The sequence below is a fragment of the Mytilus galloprovincialis genome, chromosome 3 (genome assembly GCF_965363235.1).
Source record: "Mytilus galloprovincialis chromosome 3, xbMytGall1.hap1.1, whole genome shotgun sequence".
Classification (NCBI taxonomy): Eukaryota; Metazoa; Mollusca; class Bivalvia; order Mytilida; family Mytilidae; genus Mytilus; species Mytilus galloprovincialis.
This window is the reverse complement of record NC_134840.1, coordinates 18,228,916-18,256,853: the sequence shown is the minus strand read 5'-3', so window position 1 is coordinate 18,256,853 and position 27,938 is coordinate 18,228,916. Positions and strand designations below refer to the sequence as shown.

Below are 27,938 nucleotides of genomic sequence, written 5' to 3'. Positions count from 1 at the left end.
CAATTTCAATTGTATGAAGTGTCATATTGCCAAGACTTTTTAAGCCTTTCATTGGGCATGTTTCTTTTTTTTTTTTTTTTTTTGCTTTTAAAAACTGTGTACGAATATTAAGCCATCCCGGATATATAGACTGATATAACTGATTGGAACATTGCCAGGAGCAAGAATCATTATAGATCTAGACCGGTAAATATCTGCCATTTTATATTATAAGATGAAAAAAGACCTCATAACTACCTTATCATGAGAAAAAAATGTTGAAAGAACAAATGGAACTGACGCATAATAACTCCAAACTGTGACTTTATTCTTTTTGGAAGAATTGTGTTGCAGTCAATGAAGTATCATATCAGGCCCTTTTGACCTGTGTTCGTTGGCAATTATATTACATTGTCCTGGTTATTAATTTGAATTCTTTTATTTGGTTCAATGGTATTTGGTTTTATACTTTCATGTTTATAAACGTTTAGCTAATGGAAACCTTGTATAAAGCTGTTTGGCATGATATTGGTATTTTATTACAATAAATTATTATGACTTGATATTAATATTAATTTTGTATTTATTTAAAGTGAGAAACCTCTTGTAGAACAGAAATTCATTTCTAAGGATATGAAATTTGATTCCCATTCTAAAGCCTTGCTGAGATTTTTAAAAACATCTACTACTGATGGCTTCAACAAGACACTTACAACTTTAGTTCGACTTATTAATCCAGACAACCAGCGGTTTCAAATAGGAATGCATGTTGTGTGCTTAGTTGTTAAACAGTAAGTTATGATTTATTATAAACAGAAATCCTCGATCGTGTCTTTCTGCAGAGCCATATTTGCTCATGAATGTCCTATTTTTTCCTCATTGCAACCAAATCAGATGTATAATTATTGCAAGAATATTTAAAACTTTATATCATAGGTTTAAATCAGTACTAATTTTGAAAGAGTTCTGCCCCTGTAAATGTTAATTATATTGAAAATTGCGTTGTAAGATTTCTCAAGCATTTATTTCTTTAAGATATCTGTAAAAAGAACCAAATAAACATTTTTTTCAACCTATTGCCCTTGGACATGTTAAAAAGATAAAATATTGGGAAAGCAGGGGATATTAACCTCTATTCTTTCTTCTTTTTAATCACTTTTAATTTGCATAATAAAGGTTATGGTGTTCTTAGACCCAGATGAATATAAAGACCTGTTGAGACTGTTAAACGTCAGAGCATATTCCATATAGAAAATATGGAAGTTGCGTAACAACAGACTTGGGGCAGCAAATTTCTATCTCAAAATAATTGTAAAAAAAATCTATTTTCTAGTAGATAAATCACACATCTTATTAAAATTATGCAGGCTTCTAAGATCACCTGCAACAGTTTAATCCAAATGTTCTTAGTGCAAAGAATGGTATTACAAAGTCATGTGACAATGTTTTTTCTGCGTGAAATCTTCGTCAGCAATGCCCCCCAGTGTTATATTATCCCCATCATGAACAAAGACAACATTAATAACCTAAAAACAATACCAAAAGCGTTATTGATAAAAGGACTTTTACATTTAAGACAAGTTGAGCATTATTTATGATCTTAATAACGTTAGTGTTTATTGTTTTTATAGAGGAACAGTAGAAACAGACCACAGATGTTTCAATATTGATGTAGAGTTTGATGGTATCTAGTATTTTTACAGTAATATATATTTGTCGCCTTGACAGTGAAACGTTCTTAAGATTTAATTTATATTTTATAAAGATCTTTATTTCAAAGTCGTGAAGACGTGATTTAGGAATTTTGTGCTCACATCAGATTATGTTTAGTTCACTTGTTCATCAGTAAGTGATCTGTTGACTGTTATTTCCAAATTAGGATTTTAACCATTGTTTCACAGTTAAAGGTAAGATGGAATAATGATACACTAAACTTGTGTTATGTGTGATAAGTTAAAGTACTGTTAATTCAGAAGTTTTTTCAATGTTTTTAGTTTTTGTATAAGTTTCGAGAGGATAGGCTTCGCAAAATAAAAGATTGTATTTTTTTTTTTTTTTTTGGGCAGCAATTCCTTAGATTGCAGTCTCATACTTTGTCAATTTTTCAATATCAAGAACAACATATGCCTTTAAAACGTTCTAAAGTAATAGTAATGGTTAAAAGTAAGTTACTCTTATGGATTCAGCGAGTTTTTGGTCACAGTAATTTAAAAGTTAGTACACATGTTTATAATTTAGTGCAATGTTAATACATCTGAAAATAAGCGTTTGACTGGTTAAAAATACAATTATCAATGAACAAAATTTTAACTCTCTAATGGCTGAATGGCTTTCAATGTCATCACACACTCACCATATATATTCTTACTTTGAATTTATTTATTTATTTTTTATTTTGCAGTACTGAATGTACACAGAAGAATAATCAAGGTAACAATTTCAAAAGGACTTTATTTTGGAAAAAAGTAAAATAAAAAAACACTGAACTCCGAGGAAAATAAAATTAGAAAGTTCCTAATCACATGGCAAATCAAATGAAAAAACACATACAAAACGAATGGACAACAACTGTCGTATTCCTGACTTGGTACACGCCATTTAGAAAATGGTGGATTGAACCTGGAAAGGATTTTCAACAATCATTTCTATGGGAAAAGGCCTCAAACTTAGATGTTATCGTCTGAAGTGTTCCAATATGAAAAATAAATATGAATTGATATTATGGCCCGAGAACATAGTAATTTCAAATTGCATTTCTTTAAAAAAATATTTTTTTTTTTAAATCGCAACTGCTATTTCTCAAAAAGATTTTTTTTATTGTAGTGTACTACTTTTAGGACAAATTTTAATTTTAAAATATTAGAAAAGTCAACCAGCTCTAACTCAGAATATGGACAATTCTCTGTTTAGGGGGTCTATATACAGCTATAATTTAGTTTGACTGCATATTAAAGTGTGTATTTTTATCTCTTTGTTTTGAAAATATATTTATGTCTATCTTTCTTGAAATCCAGGCATATTCGGATTGATCTTTAAAATTACTGAAGACACAATTAAATTTCTTACACTTATTAACTAAAGGTTGGGTTATTGTATTGATTTCAACAACACTACAGCACGAGAACATTGAGTTGGTATTTTGATATTCTAAGTTCATGGTAAAATCCACAGATATACATCCAATAATAACATAGGACTTTTCAAAATCCTACCTTAGTTTGAATCACTATCAGAAGGAACTTTACATCCTTCAAAAGTTTCCAGACGAAAATACATCACAAATAGTTATCAAAGATACCAGGATTATAATTTAGTACGCCAGACGCGCGTTTCGTCTACATAAGACTCATCAGTGACGCTCATATCAAAATATTTATAAAGCTAAACAAGTACAAAGTTGAAGAGCATTGAGGATCCAAAATTCCTAAACGTTGTGCCAAATATGGCTAAGGAAATCTATGCCTGGGATAAGAAAATCCTTAGTTTTCCGAAAAATTCATACTTTTGTAAACGGGAAATTTATAAAAATGACCACATTATTGAAATTCATGTCAACACCGAAGTGTTGACTACTGGGCTGGTGATACCCTCGGGGACGAAACGTCAACCAGCAGTGGCATCGACCCAGTGGTATAAATAGTTATCAAAGATACCAGGATTATAATTTAGTACGCCAGACGCGCGTTTCGTCTACATAAGACTCATCAGTGACGCTCATATCAAAATATTTATAAAGCAAAACAAGTACAAAGTTGAAGAGCATTGAGGATCCAAAATTCTAAATCGTTGTGCCAAATACGGCTAAGGAAATCTATGCCTGGGATAAGAAAATCCTTAGTTTTACGAAAAAAATTCAAACTTTTGTAAACGGGAAATTTATAAAAATGAATAACATTATTGATATTCATGTCAACACCGAAGTGTTGACTACTGGGCTGGTGATACCCTCGGGGACGAAACGTCCACCAGCAGTGGCATCTACCCAGTGGTTTAAATAGTTATCAAAGATACCAGGATTAGAATGTAGTACACCAGACAAAAATATGGTGATTTTAATTCCTTTTTTCTATTTTTTCTATAGAAAGACACTCCTACGTTGCTCTGTAGCCGGACAAAAAATATTAAAGATATATATATATATATATATATTCATAGAATTAATAGTAAAATGAGTAACAAGTTAAAAGTTCCAGTTCAATCGATTTCATTCTTTCAGTGGGACTCATATATATTGTCGTGGGCCTCAATCCTTTTTTGTTGTCTTGGGGGGACTATGGGATTGAAGTCACGCTTTTCGTTTTCCAAATTTTATTTTACTGCCATCTAACAAAACACATGGGTGACAGACGACACTAACTGTTCGCCGCCGACAAGCATAAAAAGATATCCAGTCCCGTAAAATACAATAAACAGGCTAAATTATGTCCTACATTTCCGGTAACCAGAAATACCAAATAGAGGTATATAACATCCCCCGCCCAAATATAAAATTTGAAAAATTTTGGTCTGGTCACTGGAAATGCAGACAGCAATATGACATAATACAATAATAATAATAATAAAAAACGTTTCAAATTTGTATACACCCTTTCTCACTCTGGCATTACTAACTCCGTACATGGACACAGTTTTGTTTGTACTTGCATATATACTATATCATATATAAGATGAATATAACTTTCATACAGTTGACTCAACTCTTAAGTTTGCTATATATTGGTTACAATTTGTGCTCTAATCACAGTGCTGCTAGCAGAGACCAGAAACTCTTAATATAAATATTTTAAATAACACAATCTAGTATAACACTATCACACACACACTTATAAAGTAGCCAGAAGTTTCATGAAAATAATTTTGATAGACATATATACATACACTCTCAGCCTCAATAAACAATGTTATAGAAAATATGCAGGTTTTCACTCCAGCAGACACTAACACTCTGTACACCGTTATATATTCAACTGAGAAAAACTTTCGCAATTATTTGAAAAACTTTTCAATTCTGTTGCATGTAACACATCTAGTTCAATTAATGCCTTTTCTAGCTTCATGGTATATATACCTTTTGAATGAAACATTTGATAGAAATGCATATCTTTAAGAAAAATCAAAACAATCAATCGTAATATCATACGAAAATAACAGTAAATAAAAGTACATTAGTGCAATTCAATTAAAGCGATGCTATCATCACCAAAAACGTCACAAATCAAGAAGATTATGTCCTTCTGTATAGTCCATAGCTGAAAATCAGGGTATGACTGTAACTGATCACATCTCGCGATCTAAGGTATGTAAGTTTAGCGATGCAATCATCACCAAAACAGCAGAACAAAAGTCCAACCATGGGTATTGCTTAACGGAGTGTAAATAAATTGAGCGATGCAATCATCACCAAAAAAAAAGGTCACAAATCAAGAAGATTATGTCCTTCTGCATAGTTCATATAAACTGTGTAAATCCCGCAATCGAATGTTATGTTAGTTTAGCGATGCAATCATCACCAAAACAACAATATACATATATATTTATCTTCCTCAAAAGTCCAACCATAGGTATTGCTTAACGAAGTGTAAATAAATTGAGCGATGCAATCATCACTTTAAAAAGGTCGCAACTAAATTTTGTAAGACATCCAATCAATGCTATTTTTAAACGAAGTGTATAATTTCAGTTAAGCGATGCAATCATCACTTTACAACGCACGCATTTTCTGTTTAGCGATGCAATCATCACCAAAACAAGGAATTAAACCGATTTCTGAAATTTCATCTACGGCACTCTGATTGTTTCATTGGAATAACTTTTCAATATATGACATGTTTGACTTGAGCTAATCGTTTGGCGATGCAATCATCACCATGCGAAATTTTACTAAAAATATAACTACTGAATCAACGGCGGTGGTCTTGAAAGTAGCAAGGTTTGTGCTTTGGGTGGTAATTTTGATAAAGGGAGCCAAATTGCATTCTGTGCTGGTTCTCCTACTTTCTGAATCAAGTAAACGAAATTTGCACCGTCTTTTCGCTTGGCAAGAATACGTTTTACTTTCAATTGATTGTTTTCGCATGAATCCACTATTTTATCGGGGTCTATATAGTTATCATCACGGTACCGCACAGGCTTCTGAATATTCCTTCTTGGTCTATTTAAATTTGTAGTATCATGTTGAGAAACCACATCTGTATCCAGGGCTTCACTTTCTGTCGTAACATTTGTAGATATAGACTTAGAATTCTCCGAGGTGTCTCTGTCAACGAAGCTAGAACTATTATCCGACTTACTGCTAGTATTTTCACTTTCGTCGGTTTGTTGGTTAAAATAAGGTGCTGGTAAGGGCACCCGTATATGTGCAAGCTTTAATCTATTGATGTGCACGGGACGGCGAAAATTTCTCTTTCCTGTTGGATCTCTTAAAATAACTAGATGTGCACTCGGAAGACATGTTACAGTAAACGGTCCATCATAATTATGCTGAAATTTCCTGCCTTGTCCAACGGGCTCTCTGGATAAATAAACATTGTCGCCTACGGTCAAATCTAGTTCATGTGCATTTTTATTTTCGGTCTCTACCATTTTCCGTTGAGCAACAAGGGTATTCAATTTTACATGCTCTCGAATAATGTTCAAACGGGCATCCAAATTCTCAACATAGGTTTTTACATCTTTCGGAATATCTTTAAAATCAACTATGTAAGAAGGCGATAACGGAAAATTTGGCCTTTTTCCGTAGACAATTTCAAAAGCAGAGTATTTTGATCCTGAATTTACACAACTATTGATTGAGAATACTATTCCAGGAAGCATTTCTTCCCATTGTTTATTGTCTAAAACATAAGGCGTTAAACGCTCCGCTAAGGTACGATGTGTACGTTCACAGCGACCCAAACAGTGATGCATCATACTAGGTGTAAATTCTTGCTCTACATTCAACATTTTGCAAACTTCCATTGTACATTTGGCAATAAATTCTGATCCTTGGTCTGAAATAACCGTGCTACACACACCAAAATTACAGAAAAAATTGAAAATTGCCTGAGAAACTGATATTGCATCGTTATTTCTTAATGGCACAGCAAACAAGAAATTACTGAAAGCATCAACTGCTGTAAAAACGTATGTATTGGCATTATTTGATGAAACAAGTGGTCCAAAAATGTCCATTTGCCATACTTGAAATGGTTCACTAGGAGTAGGATATGCTACTATTTTTGCTTTCGTTTTTAAATTGCTAACTTTACGTGACTGGCACTCATGACAAGATTGCACGTATTCACTGATTATTTTACCCATTCGCGCAAAATAATAACGCTCTCTAACAGAGTCTAAAGTATTCTGAATTCCACTATGTCCACCTAATGGGGAGTCATGAGTAATTTTTAAAATTTGCGAAATCAATTGCTTAGGAATAACAAGTTGAAATTCACTCATGTTCTTTGTTCTTTCTGATTTTGCCTTTCTACGGTGATATAACACATCGTCAACTAAAATGAAATCACACGACTCCAATAAAATACGGCGAGATTCTTTTTGTGAATCTGGCAAAACATCATCTTCTAAATATGCAATGATTTTCTTTAAATCGCTATCTTTCCGTTGTAACTTTTTGATGTTAGAGGTATTTGCACCAACTTGAAAATCGCGCAAAGTATTAGCAAGTTGTTCAACGTTCTGATTATTTCTGCCAAATTTCTTTTTGCGATTATGTACATAAGAGTCTGACTCGTCCGTATCGGCATCATATGGATCATTTAGCGAGTCATGCTCGTCAGTTTCTACACTGTATAAATCGATGTGCTTGTCAGCTACTATGTCTATAGCCTGTACAACAACGTCGGTATTATCATTCGATTCAAATAAATCAACAAATTTCACTCCACCGGGTAAACGTATTTCTCCTGTATTTTCTGTTACCAAGGGGAAAAACGGATCATCTTCTGCAGGGCTTTCGATCGGAATGTTTTGGGGATTTTCACATCTTGAGAGCGCATCAGCGACTTTCATTTGTTCTGCAGGCTTATATTGAATTTCAAATGTAAATTGCTGGAGAATGGCAAGCCAACGCTCATAAATAGCTCCTTTGAATTGCTTCATAAACAATGGTTGGAGTGCTTGGTGGTCGCACTCCACGATAAATTGTGTATCCCTTAAATAGTCCGCACAGTCAAGAATACTAGTGACCATTCCCAACAACTCTAATTTCGTAGGACCATACGACTGCTGCCATCGTGATAAAGACTTTGATCCGAAACGAATGATATTTGGTTTTTCCTTTGTTGGGTCCTTCTGATAAAGCATGTACCCTATTCCTTTTGATGAAGTATCCACAGCCAATATAAACGGTAAATCGAAACGGGGGAAACTGAGATTATCGGTATTTACAAGATGAGTTTTAAGATTTTGAAATGCTGTAGATTGTTCAATTTTCCATTCAAATTTTTGATTTTTCTTCAGAAGTTTAGTGAGTGGACTAATTATAGCACTGAAATTTGGTATAAACTTTTTAAACCAGTTAAATAATCCAATTGTGCGACGAAGTTGTTTTATATTCTGTGGTGCTGGAAAGTCGACAATAGCCTTCACTCGATCTTTTGGGGGTCTTATCCCATGTTTAGAAATCTCGTGTCCAAGAAAAATACACGTCTCACTTGCAAAATGGCATTTTTTCTGTCCAAGTTTTAGTCCTGCATCTCGAAATCGTTTAAAGATTTCTTTTATATCGTCTAAATGCTTTTCAAAGGTTTCAGAGCAGATCAATACGTCATCTAAATAGCACAAACAAGTTCTGAATTTTAGACCACGCAGTACCTTGTCCATTAGAAGCTGAAATGTGTTAGGTGCCGTCTTTAACCCCATTGGCAGCCTTAAAAACTTGTACGTTCCAAAACATGTGTTGAAAGCGGTATATCTTGAAGATTCGGCGGATATGCCCATCTGAAAAAATCCGGAAGATAAATCTATCGAAGTTATATAATTTGGTACTATTTCAGCAAAGGATTCCGTCAGTTCCTGTAAGTTTGGTAGAACATATTTAAAATCTTCTGTTTGCGCGTTTAAATGTCTAAAATCACAAACAAACCTATAACTTTGAGTTGAAGTCTTACTATTCGACGCCTCATTTCGCTTTGTGACTAATACTATCGGACTTGTAATGGGTAGCTCCTCTTGTTCACTAACTGGCACAACTATTCCTTGTTCAAGCAAGTTATCCAGTTGCTCACGCAAAACCTCACGTTTGTAAGGGGGTAACCTGTACGGCTTATGATGTTTACCAACAGCATTCGGCTTCAGATGTATTTTATGCTCCACTAAATGTGTATATCCAAGGTTTGGATTTTCTTTCGTCACAAATAAATCAAGATTATCCAACAAACATTCAGCTAATTCTGATTTTTGATCGTGTGTTAAATGATCGGATAAATCAAAATCTGTCTTAATCTTGGTCAAAATTTCTTGCCTGTCGGGACTGTCTGTAATGTCACATTGCTGTTCGGAATTATCGGTCCGCAGTCCATTTTCATTAGCAACCAACTGAATATTCTGCACTTCGGGTATCTCGAGTTTTTCAGACATTGCAACATAGGTGTACTCATTCGATAATGTTGAAAATTCAGCAATATTTTTGCCTTTTGGAATCGTTATTTTCACATTACTAGCATTCAATAATTTAATCGGAACTTTGCGATTGACAGGAACGACAACTAAAGATTTGGCAACTAAAAACTTGTGGTTAACTGAAAATTTGCTGTTTACGCATATCCCTTGCAATCCGACTGTAACGTAATTTGGTAACTTCCCAAAAGTCAAGTATTCTGTATTCGGTTCAAGTTCTATCCTCTTAACTGTTTTAACTGGCACAGTCTTCTGATTACAACTAAAATCACTAAAATCTAAAACAATTTTATTTTCTCGTAAATATTCAGTACCGAGAATCAAAGGATGAGATGTTTTGGGAATGATATATGTTTCAATAATTTCATTTTTCTGATGAATTGTGGCTTGAAGTTTGGATATTCCGTTAATTCTGATTTTATCGTTGTTGGCTAATCGAATTTCCGATTCACTTAGTTGTTCAAAATAAAGTTTATGACGATCGGATATCGAATCATACAAAGATTTAGAAATGACATTGATAGAGCTCCCTGTATCAACTAATGCAGCTATTCTTAGATCACCAAATAAAACAGTTATGTACAAAAATTTATCTTTAGTTGAATTTTTATCAAAATCGGCACCAATAGACGAAGTTAACCCGGACGATTGTGCCCCACACCCGGGTTGGTTCTGTTTCCCTGTGCATAAAACTCCAGTTTGGTACAAGATTGAGCAGTGTGGCCATTCTGATTACAAAGTTGGCATTGATCAGACGGTTGAAATTGACCATACCCGTTCCAGTTACAAACTCTTTGAAAATGACCGAGACCTTTGCATCTCCTACATTCAGCTGAGTCAAAACGAGACGTATTTGCATTATTCGTGCTTGTATTTTCAGGTCTTTGTGGTTCTTTGTGGGGTACTTCCCTGACTGCCATACTAGTTATCAGACCGCTTAACTGTCCGATTTGATCCCTAATGTCATGAACATCAGAACGTGATGGTTCACTCTGAACATGCTCCTTGCGTTTACCCTGAACTAAGTCGGTAAGAATAGCAACCTGATTTTGTAAATCACGGATAACCTCGCTCTGGTTGGAATCAGTACTGTTTGATTTTCCTGGCAACTGCCGAGGTGCATGTTTATTTTCATGTTTAAGAGCATTTATAGAGTCTCCGTGTTGTCTATACCCACAGGCTTCCGCCATTTTTGCAGAAGTTAAGGCATGGTGTGCATCGACTGGTTGACCAGCACGTACAAAAAACGACATTTTTTCGGGCAACCCACTTATAAATTTTGCTACTAACTCGTGGTCATGCTTTCTTAATATTTGAGCTTTTTCCGACAGCTGACTGAAATAATCTTCTAACGACTGACCCGGAGATAAAACCATGTTTTGGAAAATTTCACTTTCCATTATAACTGTTGCGCTTTGCCAACTAAAATTTATATATTTTTCCTTGAACAAAACACAAATTGTTATCCACGAACTTTTAGACTCGTCACTCAAAGAATTGTACCAAGTTAACGCAGGCCCCTTTAGATGTAAATGAAATGCTGCAATGCGTCTTTTGTCTGTTTCTGGCAATTCATGGAGAAGTGCGTAAGATTCAAATTCACTGAAAAATCCTTTCGCATTATCTTGGGGGTATCCTGAAAATTCACGACACCTGACTAATTTGCTCATTATTGAAGTAGTCTGAATCTTAATAGGTAGATCAACCGATTCTGTGGGGATTTCTGTTACATTTAACGGTTGTGGGGTAGATGTAATTGGACTTGCCTCGGCTAATAACACATTTATTTCTGGTTCAAAATTTGCAGTGTTGTCTGGAGAATTAACATCACCTACATTTTGTAAATCAAACTCTGTTAGTCCTACAATTTCGTTATCCTCAAGGAATCCGTCACTTAATAATGATCCAGAAGATAAACTTTGTATGTTACTGTCCGTTTCTGAATCGCTTTGATATTCGTTGTGTTCTATAGAAGGCTCGGAATTTTCATCTGACATAATCACCATTTACCGGTACAAAACTTTGTGTTCATGTTAATAGAATGGATACAATAGGCACTACTTGAAACTCATTGTCGATACAAATATCACCAAACAAGTATTAATAATGGAACATCGAAAATATTATATGTCTACACACGTATTCAAAACTGTTTACTGCACATTTATTTAATTTGGAATGCAATATTATAATACTGGCGATACTATTATCACCCTGTCTATACATGCATCATTTTTCCTTCCTAAATAAACGAAAACGGATAATATCGGATTGCTGAGTTGTTGAGACATGCACTGGCGATACTTTATCACCAAATAATTATGAGATACTAATCAAAATATGTAGCTGACTTGTCGCTGACAAAATTGTCCACTTCCACGTGTTCGCAAAAATAATGTTCACCAAAAATTATATCACAAATAAAAGCAATATTTACGCTAATAAGAGCCTTTTAAGTCCTCCACCATGTCGTGGGCCTCAATCCTTTTTTGTTGTCTTGGGGGGACTATGGGATTGAAGTCACGCTTTTCGTTTTCCAAATTTTATTTTACTGCCATCTAACAAAACACATGGGTGACAGACGACACTAACTGTTCGCCGCCGACAAGCATAAAAAGATATCCAGTCCCGTAAAATACAATAAACAGGCTAAATTATGTCCTACATTTCCGGTAACCAGAAATACCAAATAGAGGTATATAACAATATGCATAAATATACTCGTGCAATAAAACTATATTTGGAAATGCAAGTTAGCATCGTCATTTCAATGCCATGTTCATTGAAAAATATCTAATTTCGTGATATTGTTAGCCTTTCTTTTATATTAAAAAAGAAGATGTGGTATGATTGCTGATGAGACAACTCTCCACAAGAGACCAAAATGACACAGAATTTAACATTATGTGTTTGATTTTAATCTATCTTGGCTTTAAAATCACTTGTAGAAAACTGCCGTGTTGCTTGATTGGGGAGAGCAAATATACATGTCTCTTATTGTTTGAAGGAGAATTTATATTTTATGTCATAATAATTTATGATAAATTGGGAAAAAATCAAGAACAGCAATGACTGTGTTTTTGGTTGTGCATGTTCTGTTTTTGTGTCATGGATGGATACCCATACTCCATTCTTTTATATTCAGCTATATACTGCATAACAAAGGATCAAATGAATTAAGACAGATATAGTTTTCAAACCAAGATGAAGTTACAGTATTTTTCAAACACACATTTTTGTTTACTGTTTCAACTTTGATCTTGGTAAAAAAAAATCAGGAATGACAGAATTTGTTAAGTATTTTAAGTATATTAAAGTGTGACTGATAATTTTTACAATTTATTATTATTTTGTTAGATGTAACAGGTGTGAGCAAATTATATGAAAAGGAAAAACTGTTTTTTTATTATTAAAACACGAATTTAACTGATTATTTTTTTTGTAGGGTGATGGAAGATTGTTTGAAAGTCCCACTTTACCAGGGGATTCTGAGATTGTTTGTGTAAAGGACAAATTTTGTCATATCAACCTTTACACTGAATACAAATCAAACTGGTAAGGGATAATTCACACAAATATTACGCTGTTTACAGACACCCTCTATGTAAACGCTAATGTAGTTTTGTACAGATACAATATATAGGAAGCATTACCATAAAATCAATCAATCAGATTTTAGCTTCAGTAAAAAAAAAGATAAAAAGATAAAGATTTGGTTTTGAAATTTTGTTGTACCTGTAGAAAACTTATTTCAAACGGGATAGCACATCCTCATTTTTACGGAAATGTTGTAAACCGTGCCCGGTAATTTAGGAATGATCCTGGTAAACTTATCGGTACTTAGAATAAACTTATTCTAATATGTTACCAATTTAACACTGTAATAAAATCATTGAATATTGTTTTATTGGTATAAATATTGATTGTGTTATCAGTAAGTTAAAAGCAAACTAAATAATACTATCATGATATATACATATATATACATTCATGGATCTACAATCTGTCGATACCTGTATCTTGGCATTGCACAATGTCATTTTTCCTCTGACTGTTTATAACGTCTTTACACTAAATCCATTGGATGTTAGATGTGAACGGATTGATAATTTAGTCTTAGATGCATGATTTTTTTATTAGTTGTTAGTGGCTTTAAACTAGCTGTCAGTTAACTGCGAGTACTCTCAGATCTGTACCTAGTGTCTTTTTGTTGTTGGGATGTACACGTACCCGGCCACGTCCACTTGTATTTTTGTCCATCTGATGAGTTAAGCCTTTTGCAACTGATTTTTTTAGTTCTTTCTTATGTTGTACTGTTATACCACTATCCTAGGTAAGGAGAGGGTTGGGATCCCGCTAATATGTTTAACCCCGCCACATTATGTATGTATGTGCCTGTCCCAAGTCGGAAGCCTGTAATTCAGTGGTTGTCGTTTGGCTATGTGCTACGTTTTTTTATTTTTTTTTTGGTTCATTTTTTGTACATAAATAAGGCCGATAGTTTTCTAGTTTGAATTGTTTCACATTGTCATTTCGGGCCCTTTTATAGCTGACTATGAGATATGGGCTATGCTCATTGTTGAAGGCCGTACGGTGAAATATAGTTTTTTGTTGCTGTGTCATTTTGGTCTCTTGTGGTGAGTTGTCTCATTGGCAATCATACCACATCATCTTTTTTTATATGTCACAAAATCATTTATATTATAAGCTGTATGTGAAAATAATTTCGAACAAATGGTACTTATTTCAGTTCACAGAAAAAAAATCTGGATTAACTAAGTATTATGTGTTTGGAAAACCAAATACATGTGGCAAAATGTATCATTTAAAAGCATCAAATTAGAAAATCGCCTTAGTGGAACAGCCAATATCGTATTTAGTCTCATAAAACTGCTATAGATGTAGACTAAATAAGTCGGTTAAATAACAAAAGGAACATAGATGAAAAAGTCAGTTACAAATAACTCTTATTTTATATTTTCAGTCAAACAACAAAAACACAGCTTCTAATAACAATAATATCAAAATACACTATAAAAAGATGGACTATATTATCAGTTATCAGAAAGCAATGCTTTAATTTATGCAGATGCCTCAGAAAAAGTGGAGAAAAACGCAATACTTGATGAAGTATGACATGTTTATGATACTACAGTACAGATACATTATAAATGTTATTTGGTACTAAAGTTATAGTTTCACTCCTTTATGTAAACTACGTCATTTGGACGTTATCAAAACATTTGGTATTTTTAAAATTAAGGATTCAAATAATGCCTCTTATAATACCAGATCCGTACTAAATTTAAATACAGTGTACCTTTTTTTTTTGTATGATCGTTTTTGAATAGGTTCCACACAATTATCGTAATTCGATATTACATTTTTATCACAGTAAACAACCAGTATTTCAAAGTGATGCACCCTGTACTGTCTTCGGACCTGTAGAAATGGAATTTTACTCAAGTGATGCTGGTAAAGTTTGTCATTCTGATATTGCTTACAGTACTGGAGGCCTGGCAGTTGGGACAAAAAAGGATATTTGTTTTCAGGCAAGGTTAGACTATATACATGGCTTTTAAATTTCAGTGTTTTATAGGGTTGAGAGATGATCATGATTGAAACAAGTAGAACAGTATTGGTAAGACAGATGGAACATACTTGTAACATAAAACATTCTCTAAAATAGTGTGTCCACTAATCCTGCCAGCCAGCAAACAAGAAAGTTCCTCTGCTTTTTAATTGAACTTATATGACAGGTATTGAAAACTATTTTCGCTATCCCAGCTAGCGTGAAAAGTATTGGTGAATCGTTCCGTTGAAGATCAAATCAAATCAAAGTGATGTTGCTTGTCGATACATAGTAAACAAAGTAACACAAGCTCTAGTGAGCTTTTAAAATCGACATTATAATAAATTACACACAAGCAAATAACATGCAAACAAAACACACATATTAAGACAAACATACATACATTACAGCAGGATATTAAAAACATCAATCACATACATAGCATAACAAATAATATAATAATGTTTATGCAGATAAAATATTAAAATCATAGACAGCTAATTTTAGTATAAAAACAGGGGAAGAAACAAGATAATCTCAAATCACAAAGCACTAATGACATGCATTACATTGGCATGAGCTGCCATACCAAGTCTGTATTAGATTGGAACATTCAGTTAGAGAATGTTCCTGTCTCATATGGTTTGGCAGCTCATTCCATAATTGTGCAGCACTATAACGAAATGGTTTTAACCCATATTTGTAGTTTTAACTCTCGGTATGTCAGCTGTATCCTTAGATCTAAAATTATAACGTTGAGTTTTGATATTTATTAGGTCATGAAGATAACATGGACTTCTCTTGTGTACAATTTTAAATGTTTCAATCCCAAAGGTTCTAAGTCTTCGAATTTTTAAAGATGGAAGTTTAGAATTCAAAATTAAATTTGCAAAGCTGCTTATATAGTATTCAAATATGAAGCGGAGTGCTCTTTCCTGTATTTTTTTCAATTTTTTACGTATTTTGTTTTCACTACAGAAATGCCAAATTACAGACAATAATTAAAATTTGAAAGAATGAAAAGAGTAGTAAGCTGTTAGACGTCACAACCTGTTTAGATATTTGCCAATACGCTTAAGAATGATTAGTTGTTAGAAGCTTTTAATAAATTTGTGAGATATGTTTATCACAATTTAGTTCAAAGTATATCGTTACACTAAGGCGTTTAACTTCTTCATCACATGAAATTTTATTGCCTTCTGAACAAAAAGTTAAATTATAATTTTTTGTCTATTTCCCAATAGAAACGGCCTGGAACTTCCGTTCGAATTTGCTTTCATTAATTTTTTTGAAAAACATTTAATCATTTTTTCACTGTCATTTTCAAGTGTTATTACTAAATTATCTACATTATTGTCACAGTAAGACAGGATATTATCATCTGCATAATTATAAATTGTACTGTCTTGACTACAGAAGAACATAACATTAATAAAGTCATTAAACAACACTGGACCAGGAATCGACCATTGGGGACCCCCTTTATCAGTATTTCCCAGTCACTGTAAGTGTTGCCAATCTTTATACGTTTCCAGGTAACTTTTAAATAGTTTTAACGAGCTTTCAGAAACGCCATCAGACTCTAGTTTTAATAAAAGTAACTCGTGGGTCAAACAGAAACAGCAACCCAACAACTCTCAACCAATATAAATTAAGATATCAACAAACTAAGACTGCTTTGTCCAAATCTTTCAGAAATCCTGTACTTGTTTAGTTAGTATCCACATAAACAAATTTGAATACTTCATTCTTACCAACGAAATTAACTAAATAACTTATTTTCAGTCAAGATGGAGAGACCAGATGTTTTATTTTGCATATAATTGCCAATAGTAAAGGTAAGTCATTGTGAACATATCAGACATCATAGATAATGTGAGTCATTCTGAATATATGAGACTAGAAAGGAAAGTTAAGTCATTGTGTACATATAAGACTTGATAGTAATGGTTAGTTGTCTTTGTGTACATGTGGACTTGATAGCTGAGGATAGTAGTCATTGTGTACATGTGAGACTTGATAGTAAAGGTTATTTGACATTGTGTACATGTGAGACTTGATAGTAAATGTGAGTTGACATTGTGTACATGTGAGACTTAATAGTTAAGGAGAGTTGTCATTGTGTACATGTGAGACTTAATAGTAAATGTGAGTTGACATTGTGTACATTTGAGACTTGATAGTTAAGGAGAGGATTCATTGTGTACTTGTGAGACTTAATAGTATATGTGATTTGACATTGTGTACATATGAGACTTAAAAATCACGAGAGTTTTCATTGTATACATTTTAGACTTATAGTTAAGAAGATTTGACATTGTGTACATATAAGAAAGACTGAACAGTAAAGGTGAGTTGTCATTGTGGTCAGGTGAGACTTTATAGTTAAGGAGAGTTGTCATTGTGTACATGTGAGACTTAATAGTTAAGGTGAGTTGTCATTGTGTACTTGTGAGACTTGATAGTAAATGTGAGTTGACAGTGTGTACATATCAGACTTGATCGTAAAGGTAAGTTGACTTTTTGTACATTTGAGACTAAATGGCACTTTTAACCAAGTTGGCTTCTTTGACCATGTTAATATTTTTAACAAAATGAAATCTTTAAAAAATAATTAGTAATGTAAAACAAGTGATGACATATTATTTAACCAATACACACCTTGTAAAAATAGTCCTACTTTATTATTTTAATTAACTTCATTTGTGCTTTGTAGATCCTTGTTCATCTAATCCATGTCAGAGTGATGGTTTATGTGTTGCCTTGTCAGACGGAACACATTCATGTATCTGTAAAGTAGGTTTCTATGGAAACAGTTGTGAAATAGGTAAAGTGAAATATGAATTTACTATTTAAGTCATATATTTTACTGTTAAAAGTATTGATTATGATAAATATATTTTCATAAATATAAATCCACACAAATATTAGATACACGACAATTAGAAAGCATAGAAACAGAAGAGATCAACTTATAGTCTTCAACTACAGAATTTGTGTTTAAGTTATGTATTTAAAACAAAACTATAAATCATAATCATCTACGTTTTAGAACAGTTGTAAAAAAGATGACTAAAGATCTGCCGTCCGTAACATTTAACAAACATAAGCCAAGGCTCCGTGTTGAAGGCCGTACTTTAACCTATAATGGTTTACTTTTTAAATTGTTATTTGTATGGAGAGTGGTCTCTTTGGCACTCACACCACATCTTCCTATATCTATATAAGGTTTATAACAAACATAGGTATTCTATTTCGTTCATAATGATGAATGTTTCAATTGTGATTTCTATCAGGTCAATGATATAATGCATCGAAGGGGTATATTTAATAATAAGCATCTTATTTCAGGCGTTTTTTAAGCAAACTACAGTAGTATGAAGCATCTAGCTGCTGAACCATTACTCCTGGGTCCTTATGATATATTTTGACAATTTCGATTGAGGACGACAGATCCGCACAAATGAAAAAACATATATATTAAGGATCTTTAGAGTTTTGTAGCTAGACATTATAAAACTTTTATTTATTTGAATATAGGTAGTTGTCCTGCAACAACATCTAATCAACAATATTGTCAAAATGATGGACATTGTCACACAGATAGTACCAAGAAAACATGTTTCTGTAAACTTGGTAGTATTGGCTCACAGTGTAAACACAGTAAGTTTTATTTTTTTTCTTCTAGTAAACTTATATATTATACTTAGTACTCTCCAAAAATGCATGATTTTAAAATGTATTACGCATTCACAATAGATATGTATATCAAAAACACAACATTGGAATTGAACTTAAAACACAAGAATAGGAAATACTAGTATATATTTTATGTACTACTAGATGAAGGAAATTGTGATAACATAAAAGGATTAGGAATGGTAACTTTTCAAAATGGAACTGATTTCGAACAATTATTCTTGTGATGCTCTAGTATACTCAATGCTATTATATTGGAAAGAATATATAGATGGTTATTTATATGTATAAAAGTTATTTTGTTAGGACAATCAAGATTCGGCATTTATTTATCAGAGAATTTCGAATTAATCATGCGTCTACCTCTCACAATATAGGACTGTTTGTGTTTTGTTCTGTATCTATTTTCTTTCCCTGATAATGTTGGAGGTGAGGTCATCCATGTCATTTTGATACTTTCTATCTTAAGTTATAGTATATATTTACTTATACGTGTTGTCTTATATTTCAGAGACCACAGAAAGTTTGACCAATCCCGCAACAAGTGGAGTAAGTTATTTTTTATTCTTTTGATTTTTTCTTAACCAGAATCTGAACGTTAAGATTAAAAAAAAAACATGAGATGGTTTCAAAGATGAAAGTTTCATAAACCTAATGAGGTTGAATAGTGTATGTGTGTATTCAAGTGTTCGAATGAATTTAATTCCTGTTCTTTACTTTCATGATGACATTAGCTAAATTGGGTTTAAAGTACTAAAATATATAATTATGAAAAAAATACAAAGAAGAAACAAACACTCAAGTATCAAAAACGAAAAGATGTCCTAACTAAGAAATGTGTATGACAATGTATTTAAACTCATCATAGATACCAGGACTAAATTCCACATATACGAAAGACGCGCGGTTCGTCTACAAAAGACTCATCAGTAGTGACACTTGAATCCAAAAAAGTTAAAAAGGCCAAATAAAGTACGAAGTTGCAGAGCATTGAGGACCACAAATATGTAACACTTGTTGTTTGATTTATCTCTAGGCCGAGTTTATTGGATCATCATTACCAACAACAATTAAATGTCATCTTGGAGATCCATGTGAGATACCGTCTGTTTTGACTAGTGATCCTAATGTAAAGTAAGTCATCTAAGGAGATTTATGTGAAATACCATATGTGTTGACTAGAGATCCTAATGTAAAGTAAGTATTCTAAGGAGATTTATGTGAAATACCATATGTGTTGACTAGAGATCCTAATGTAAAGTAAGTATTCTAAGGAGATCTATGTGAGATACCATATTTTTTTACAGGAGATCATAATGTAATGTTAGTCTTCTAAAGAGATTCATGTGAGGTACTATCTGTGTTGACTAGAGATCCTAATGTAAAGTAAGTATTCTAAGGAGATTTATGTGAAATACCATATGTGTTGACTAGAGATCCTAATGTAAAGTAAGTATTCTAAGGAGATCTATGTGAGATACCATATTTTTTGACAGGAGATCATAATGTAATGTTAGTCTTCTAAAGAGATTCATGTGAGGTACTATCTGTGTTGACTGATGATACTAATGTAAAGTAAGTCTTCTAAGGAGATTTATGTGAGATACCATATGTGTTGACTAGAGATCCTAATGTAAAGTAAGTCTTCTAAGGAGATCTATGTGAGATACCATATTTGTTGACAGTAGATCCTAATTATGTAAAGTTAGTCTTCTAATGAGATCTATATGAGGTACGTACTATCTGTGTTGACTGGTGATACTAATGTAAGTAAGTCTTCTCATTCATATCGGTAAACATGGTATCCTTCAAAACCGTAGTGTATAAAATTAAAAAGTAAAATAACAAAAAAGTGAAATCCGAGGAAAATTCAAAACCGAAAGTCCCTAATAAAATGGAAAAATCAAAAGCTCAAACACATCATACGAATGGATTACAAATTTAATATTCGTGATTTAAACTCTGATAGCATGTATAAGAATTGCATTGGTAGTAACAACTTTTTTCGAAATCGTGCTAGTTTGTGATTAGTCCGCATGACACTTATATAGCCGAAAAGTATTTAACTGTATTAGGAAATGTCTAATCTAAGACTGTCCAAACTTGTAACAGTGGTAATAGTTGGTGTCTGGATCAGCGTCTTCTCAATCAGACTCAAATTTAACATGGAAGTCATGTGCTTTGAATCTAGTGATAAGTATGTTACCATGATTCTGTTTAAACCACTAAATTTATATAGTACTTGTCGCCAATTATTGACAAGCTGGTATCTTTGGTGTCAGATTTTTTTTTTAATTTGCGCTTTGGAAACATTTCAGAAACTACTGGTTTTTAATTATATTTAAAATGCCGTTCAAGTTTTCATGTTATAAATTATTTTATATTTAGACCCTCAATGAAGAAAGGTTTTGTGGACTCCAGTGTCGTAGTTCAGGGCATGCATGTGACACAAGACAAAAATACCTCACATGTATATCATACTGTTACTTCTATACTGCCAACGAAAACAGGGAACCATAAAGTTTGTGTACAAAATGTGAATGCTGCTGGGTAAGTTCAGGGGATGACCATTTAATTTTCTGAGAAAGAGGCAGGAGAATTTTATGAGGACCCAATATTCAATTAATAGGCTTATTGCATGATTTTTTTTTCCTTTTACACAATTATATATTTGTGGGCAATATATGCATCTTAATTCAGTAATGGGCCACTATTTGTTTTTAGTTCATACCAGGCCAGCATTTCTATTTCCAGAATATGTTATTCAGCAAAGTGATATGACAGAACATGCAGGATATGTCTCGAATCCTTCGTTCTTTATACTAATAACGTACCAACACTGAACTAACAAGGTTCTGACAACACTCAATTACACTTTCTTTTATGATGACCTAAGTGTCAACCAATAAAACTTATGTCCGATAAAATGTCAACCAATGAAACTTATGTCTAATAAAATGTCACGGAATAAAATTTCTGCTTTCGAATTTTCAAAGTTGTTTGTAATATTATAAAACTTAAGAATCCTTGAAAAATCTCCATTGAGTGTTCTCAGATCTTTTAAGTAAACTATGAAATACAGCCATAAAATCTCATTTTTTGTATCCTATGGTAATTCAATGTTCTCATTGAGTCTTTGAGTCATTGAGAACCATGCTTGATATCGATGTTAGTGTAAACTTTAGTTTGACTAAAACTAATTATCATATACAACTCTTATGTTTTCAGTCAAACAGCTGATGAATTGTGTTATTCAATAGAAGTTACAGCTGGTAAGATCAATGTATAAAATTTATTAAAAGTTAAATTATTATTTGAGATAAAGAAATATATGAAATGATGTAAACATCATGCCCTTTTTTATGAGTATTATTAACACGGCTAATCGAAATAAACATCATCTTTGGAAGAAGAATCGGGAAATTTCATATTTACAAGTTTTAAGAGGCTTCTGCAACATGTACAAGCTACTGTTAAAAGGGTTATGTCCCTTGTTCATTTTTGGTTAAGAGTAGGAAATTAGTTACAAAGAATTAGCCTAACTGATTTTCATTAATGTTTCTTCAAATTAAAGCATTGATAATGAATAATATGTTTTACTTTCAGAATTACCTAAACCTGTTTCTAATGTAAGTTGGGTTTATAATTCCTTATTAAACCTGCAAATAGTTTTAATCTTGTACACGAGCTGTTTTTGTTTAAATCCTTTTTTGAATTGTTGTTTTCTGTAAGAAGTATTGTACGACAAGGCATCCAGAGCTATGCTTGTTTATTATAGGACAATTTTAATAATCTCTGAATTTGGAAAGCAAAGTGTCCGAAAACTTTAGGAGAGAAATGATGATAAACCAATTGCATTTTATATTGATCAGATAACAAACATGACATCACTCAGGGCTAAAAATTACAATTAAAACACAATGGAAAATCACATGTTCAGCATCTCTTAACATAAGAGGAACCGTGGTGGCCAAAAGCAATTTTTGATTCTGATAGTACAATTTAACAACGAAGTTCTCTAAACTGTTGTTAAAGCCCCAGTCCCACTAGATCAGGATCGCACCACGCTCACCGCGATCTAAAATAAATTTAGATCGTGGTGAGGTCGCGGTATGACCGGAATGAAAATGTAAATTGTCGTTGCTTTCTCGATGCTACTACGTCCTCATTATGCCTCTGTAACGATCCCGCTACGATTATATCACGTTCTCACCGCGCTTATTCTGCGACCTCACTACGCTTACCAAGATCTTTCTACGCTCTTCACGTTCTCACTACGACCATACCACGAGTTATCCGATTGCAACACGATCTTACTGCGATTATAGCACGTTCTTACCACGATTATACTACGCAATAAAGTTCTCAGCAATAAAGTCAACATCGTGCAATACAGTTCCATTCCTTCAATTTCTGATTAATACGTAGATTTCTCGGAAACAATACAGTCATGCCACTAAAATCTACTAGAACACGTAGGCGTGGTGTAAGGGGTTGATGTAGAGGCAGAGGGAGCAAAGTAACGAATTCTGATCAAGCAGAGATGTCGGACCGACCAATCCAACCTAAACTACAACCTATTGCTGGTCCATAAAGCTCAAATGACGATATTTTAGTGAACGATAGCAGAGATGACACAGATGTGTCAATAGATATAGGATGATGTGGTATGTGTGCCAATGAGACAACTTTCCATCCAAGTAACAATTTTTAAAAGTAAACCAATATATGCCGAGGTACGGCCTTCAACACGGAGCCTTGGCTGACACCGAACAGCACGCTATAAAGGGCCCAAAGTATTACTAGTGTAAAACCATTTAAACAGAAAAAATTAACGGTCTAATCTATATAAAAACGAGAAGCATGGTTGAGCCGTTAGAGCAAATGGATAATTACATTCAGACAAACAAAATCTAGGGAGCTTTTTTATATATTTTATGTGAAAATTACAATGAGAATGATGATCGTAGTGTGAACGTAGTCAGGTCATAAGAAGAGCGTTATGAGGACGTTTAGGGCGTGCTAGAATCGTACTGTGGTCGTGAACAGCGTGGTATAGTCGTAGTGGAAGCGTAGTTGGATCGCGGTGAGAATGTGATGGTCGTAGTGAGGTCGTGATAACGTCGCTGTGAGATCGTATCGCAGTCTCTTCGAATAGAATCACGCTTTAGCTACGCTCTCGCTACGATTGTACAGCGACCTTTGCGATCTTAGTGCGCTATCACTACTTTTCTACTACGACCTGATTTCGCCAAGACGCACCACGATTGTTTTGAATATGTTCAAAGTTGGCCACGCTCTTCACGATCTTGAAGACCTCACCACGACCGTGATACGATCTAACTGCTATCTACACGCTCGTACTACGATCATCAAAATTTGCATTTTTTTCACAGATCGTAGTGCGATCGTGGCCTAGTGGGACTGCGGTATAAGGAAAAGCTAAAAAAAACTTTATGGGATTTTTCAATGAAAAGTTACCATCAACTTACAATCATCATTTAATTTGTATGGCGATTAAAAAATACTGACTGATGGTATATGCTTCTCATTGAAACCATATTGAAAAATCATTATTTTTACTGAAACTACTTGGTAAATTTCATCTTCTAGTTTTTGAACTATTTGGTCATTTTAAATTTATTTTGTTTTTCTAAAGTTATTCAGAGTGTGGAAACATAACCATCAAAAGAAAACTAAACAACTGAAATACAAAAAAAATAAAAACACATGTATTTCGCAATTTTCTTACATTGATGTGCTTTTAAAACATCCTTACAATTTATATATTGTACTGTTGCATAAAAGTCCGCAATGTAACTGTTTCATTTGCTTTCGTGTTTGTTAATTGTGATATTGCCTTAAAACAGTCAGTGCACATTAAAAGTTGACTTCGAATTTTAGACAGGTCAACAATTTTATTTTTGAATGATACAATGTCTAGCTTATTTGTTCTAGTTTTGTCTTTACAGAGTAAGCCACAGTTTATTTCCCCTACTCTACCAGATGGCAGTAGTATTGAATGTTCTGTAGGCGCAGCTTGTCATATGAACTTATGGATAAAAAGTCAAGTGTATAACCCGAACTGGTAATTATCTTTAAGAATTGGATATGTTACAGTCTGTTGTTATGTAAAGGATGTTTTTGCATCTGAATTAGCGTCTTCTCACCAAATCAAAAATGGTTTTAGAAACTTTTTTTTTTAATCTTAATTAAAATACTAGTTTCCATACTTATAACATTATAGACGCGCAGAGAATTCTATAACCTATGTAAGAGCATCACAGATAAAACTAATATTTGCTTAATATGATTTAAATTTTAGAACTTGATAATATAGGTTAACTGTTATATTTAAAAAATATTGAAATCAAAACAAAATTTTTTTTCAGCCCATTAGTAGAGTCTGATATGAAAGCCCCGGATGGGATCTTTGTTTTCCAGTCAGATACAGACCCAAGTCCATGTTCTACTGATGTATCCATACATACAGATATAGAAAGAACAATTACTGTTTGTTTTACATTGAAAACTCCTCCTGAAAAAAATGGAAACAGTCATGGGTAAGATATACTTTAAATAAAAATGTAAATAAGTATGAGTCACATGACAAAATTGTATTTCCATATAAATGGGTTACAACACTTAACATTGTTAAATTGCATTACAGAAGGCAGTTGTGCACATAATTTACAACTGCCAAATACTAAAGAACCCTAGTGTTAACCCGGTTTACAAGTTCATGTGCTTATCCTAAGTCTAAAACCAAGTCTCTGCATGGGGAGGGTAACTGTACTGTTTTACCCCTGACTGTCCAATAGTCTATTCGTTCATTGAAATTGTGGTGGGGTTTTTTTTTTCAGAAAAAGTAAATTATAATACACACTAGTACACCTGACTGTAGACTGTAATGTCTGAAAGTCTGTACTGTTTAACTATAACAGAGGTTTAGTTCAACTGATTATTTGTTTTGATCTATTTTTTAAGATTGTCAAATTTGAATCTATATAAATGAGAAAAGTAATGATTCATTTTATATTAAATATTCTTTGTTTTGTAGAGGAGAAGGGGAGAAAAGGTGTTACAGCATTATGATAACGAAAGAAACATTACATGGTAAATATTTTAGACGTTATCGTTTTCATCCATTTTTCTTGTAATATGAACATGGAGATACAATATTACATTATTTACATTTAACCTCTTGAACATAAAATGTGTTCCATCCTCTTTGAAATTAACAATAAATACTTTGAATTATAGAAATACTTTTGAATAAAGACAGTAGATTTTTTGTCATACTTGCCAACTTGTGAAAATTCAAACAGGTTTTTTAGTGACTATACTTTAAAGGTGTTATATATCTTGTTTTTGTTCTAATTGAATGTAGATAATGAGCGCGTATGCCTTCTTTTTTTAACTGCATGATTCTGTATGACGAAGAACAATAATACTTTGAAACATTTTTCAGGCCACCATGGTTAACTTTGAAGTCTCTTTCACCAACTTCATAAGGAATGTGATATCCATTGAGTTGATCTTGACAACCATCTTGTCATTTTAACATCGGTCTTCTCTGTATCAAAATAATAGCACAAGTGAACAAATTTCAAAAATGATCATCATTTTTATGTTTGACCCTGCTATCACCCGTCTGTGTGTCGTGAATTTGGTTTTTGTTGCAATTGTCACAATGCATAATACAACAGAAGCTCTAATTTGGGCGGCTTTAATTTACGATTCTTGAGTTTTGTACCTTTATACGATGAATGCAGGGCTATTATCTGTGTCATATGAATACATATTCCCCTATATAAAAGGGTAAACATATTAAGGATTTATTTTGGTCAAGTTAAGGTTGAGTTGATTCCTGTTAATGTTCAAATTTAATAGGACCAGAAACGATAGAAATTTTGAATTTAAATTTAATCTACAAATCAGTGTTGTGTACGAGTGATAAATAAAATAATGGTGGTTTTTTTTCGGTTGTGTCTCTCCCTTAAACGTTATGATATATGCACGTTTGCTCCTTGATATGTTGAAGTTTTGATATTTGTTTTTTTTTCAGTATGTTTAACATGAATTATTTTATCCATGTACAAGTATTTTTTATTTAAAAAAAGTGTGTTATCGGTTCGTTTGATGTGCTTGAGCTTTTGATTTTGCCATTTGATTAGGGACTTTCCGTTTTGAATATTCCTCGGAGTTCAGTATTTTGTGATTTTACTTTTTATGAGCGAAATAACAATTTATATATTTTCGTTTTCTTTCTAGCTAGAGGACCCTGCAGCAGACTGATTTGCATGAACCAAGGTTTCTGTAATGGCAAAGGAAACATAGGATTCTGTCAGTGTCCATCTGGATACTCTGGAACTACTTGTCAAGTTGGTGAGTATAAACAGGTCATACATTAGAATTTGAGAAAAATGAAATAAGTTAATCCATAGATCTGTTATAATGGGGAATGATACTGTCAATTAAGAAATTATAACATGCATTTATTATTGCTAATTTTTAAAATCAAGATTCATTATTGTGATTTCCGGATAAAGTATTCCATTGTGAATTCTTATTATTGTGATACTGAAGAAGTACAGATAGAGTATCACACATCAGAATACGACTTCTTATTATTGTGATACTGAAGAAGTAAAGATAGAGTATCACACATCATAGTACGAATTCTTACCATTACAACTCTCAAGAGGTCGCATTATTCACATTAACTAAAACCACTTTATAAATTTACAGTAGTCTGATATTTCCTCTATGAACTAATGTCCTAAATCTCTTAATGACAGATTTCAGCAACAAAAAGCTGCTATGGTGTTCTTTTCACAACTAACTTAATATAATGTTGGTGTCTTTACTTAAATATAACTATCAGGCTTGTAGATTTACCCTTGTACATAAATATGTATCACAAACCTGATTGGATTTCAGTTTCAATTTGTTTAAGTCTTAAAAAGGTATTGTCAATTACATCCAGTGCTGCAATCCTCTTCAGTAAACAAAACGGTTTTTTTTTCTTACAAAATCTTTTCGTGTCTTCATTACAAACACATCTAAT

At 33.0% G+C, this 27,938-nt stretch overlaps 1 protein-coding gene and 1 long non-coding RNA gene across 2 annotated transcripts in view; both read left to right on the top strand.

Moving 5' to 3' along the window:
* The first annotated feature begins 598 nt into the window (after nt 1-598).
* LOC143066342 (uncharacterized) lies at nt 599-2,410 on the top strand. The gene is made up of 3 exons (XR_012975565.1): nt 599-770; nt 1,611-1,663; nt 2,381-2,410. It is a non-coding gene; the product is annotated as an uncharacterized LOC143066342 (long non-coding RNA).
* Nucleotides 2,411-17,115: 14,705 nt separating this feature from the next.
* Nucleotides 17,116-27,938, top strand: part of LOC143066224 (uncharacterized) — a 34,506-nt gene continuing 23,683 nt past the window's right edge. Inside the window, exons 1-12 of the mRNA XM_076239222.1 lie at nt 17,116-17,218; nt 17,886-17,996; nt 18,710-18,832; nt 19,380-19,417; nt 19,905-20,002; nt 21,257-21,418; nt 22,097-22,140; nt 22,475-22,497; nt 24,841-24,956; nt 25,261-25,431; nt 25,929-25,984; nt 27,143-27,256. Coding sequence (XP_076095337.1) covers nt 17,116-17,218; nt 17,886-17,996; nt 18,710-18,832; nt 19,380-19,417; nt 19,905-20,002; nt 21,257-21,418; nt 22,097-22,140; nt 22,475-22,497; nt 24,841-24,956; nt 25,261-25,431; nt 25,929-25,984; nt 27,143-27,256 — 1,159 coding nt within the window. The remainder of the gene's footprint in view (nt 17,219-17,885; nt 17,997-18,709; nt 18,833-19,379; nt 19,418-19,904; nt 20,003-21,256; nt 21,419-22,096; nt 22,141-22,474; nt 22,498-24,840; nt 24,957-25,260; nt 25,432-25,928; nt 25,985-27,142; nt 27,257-27,938) is intronic.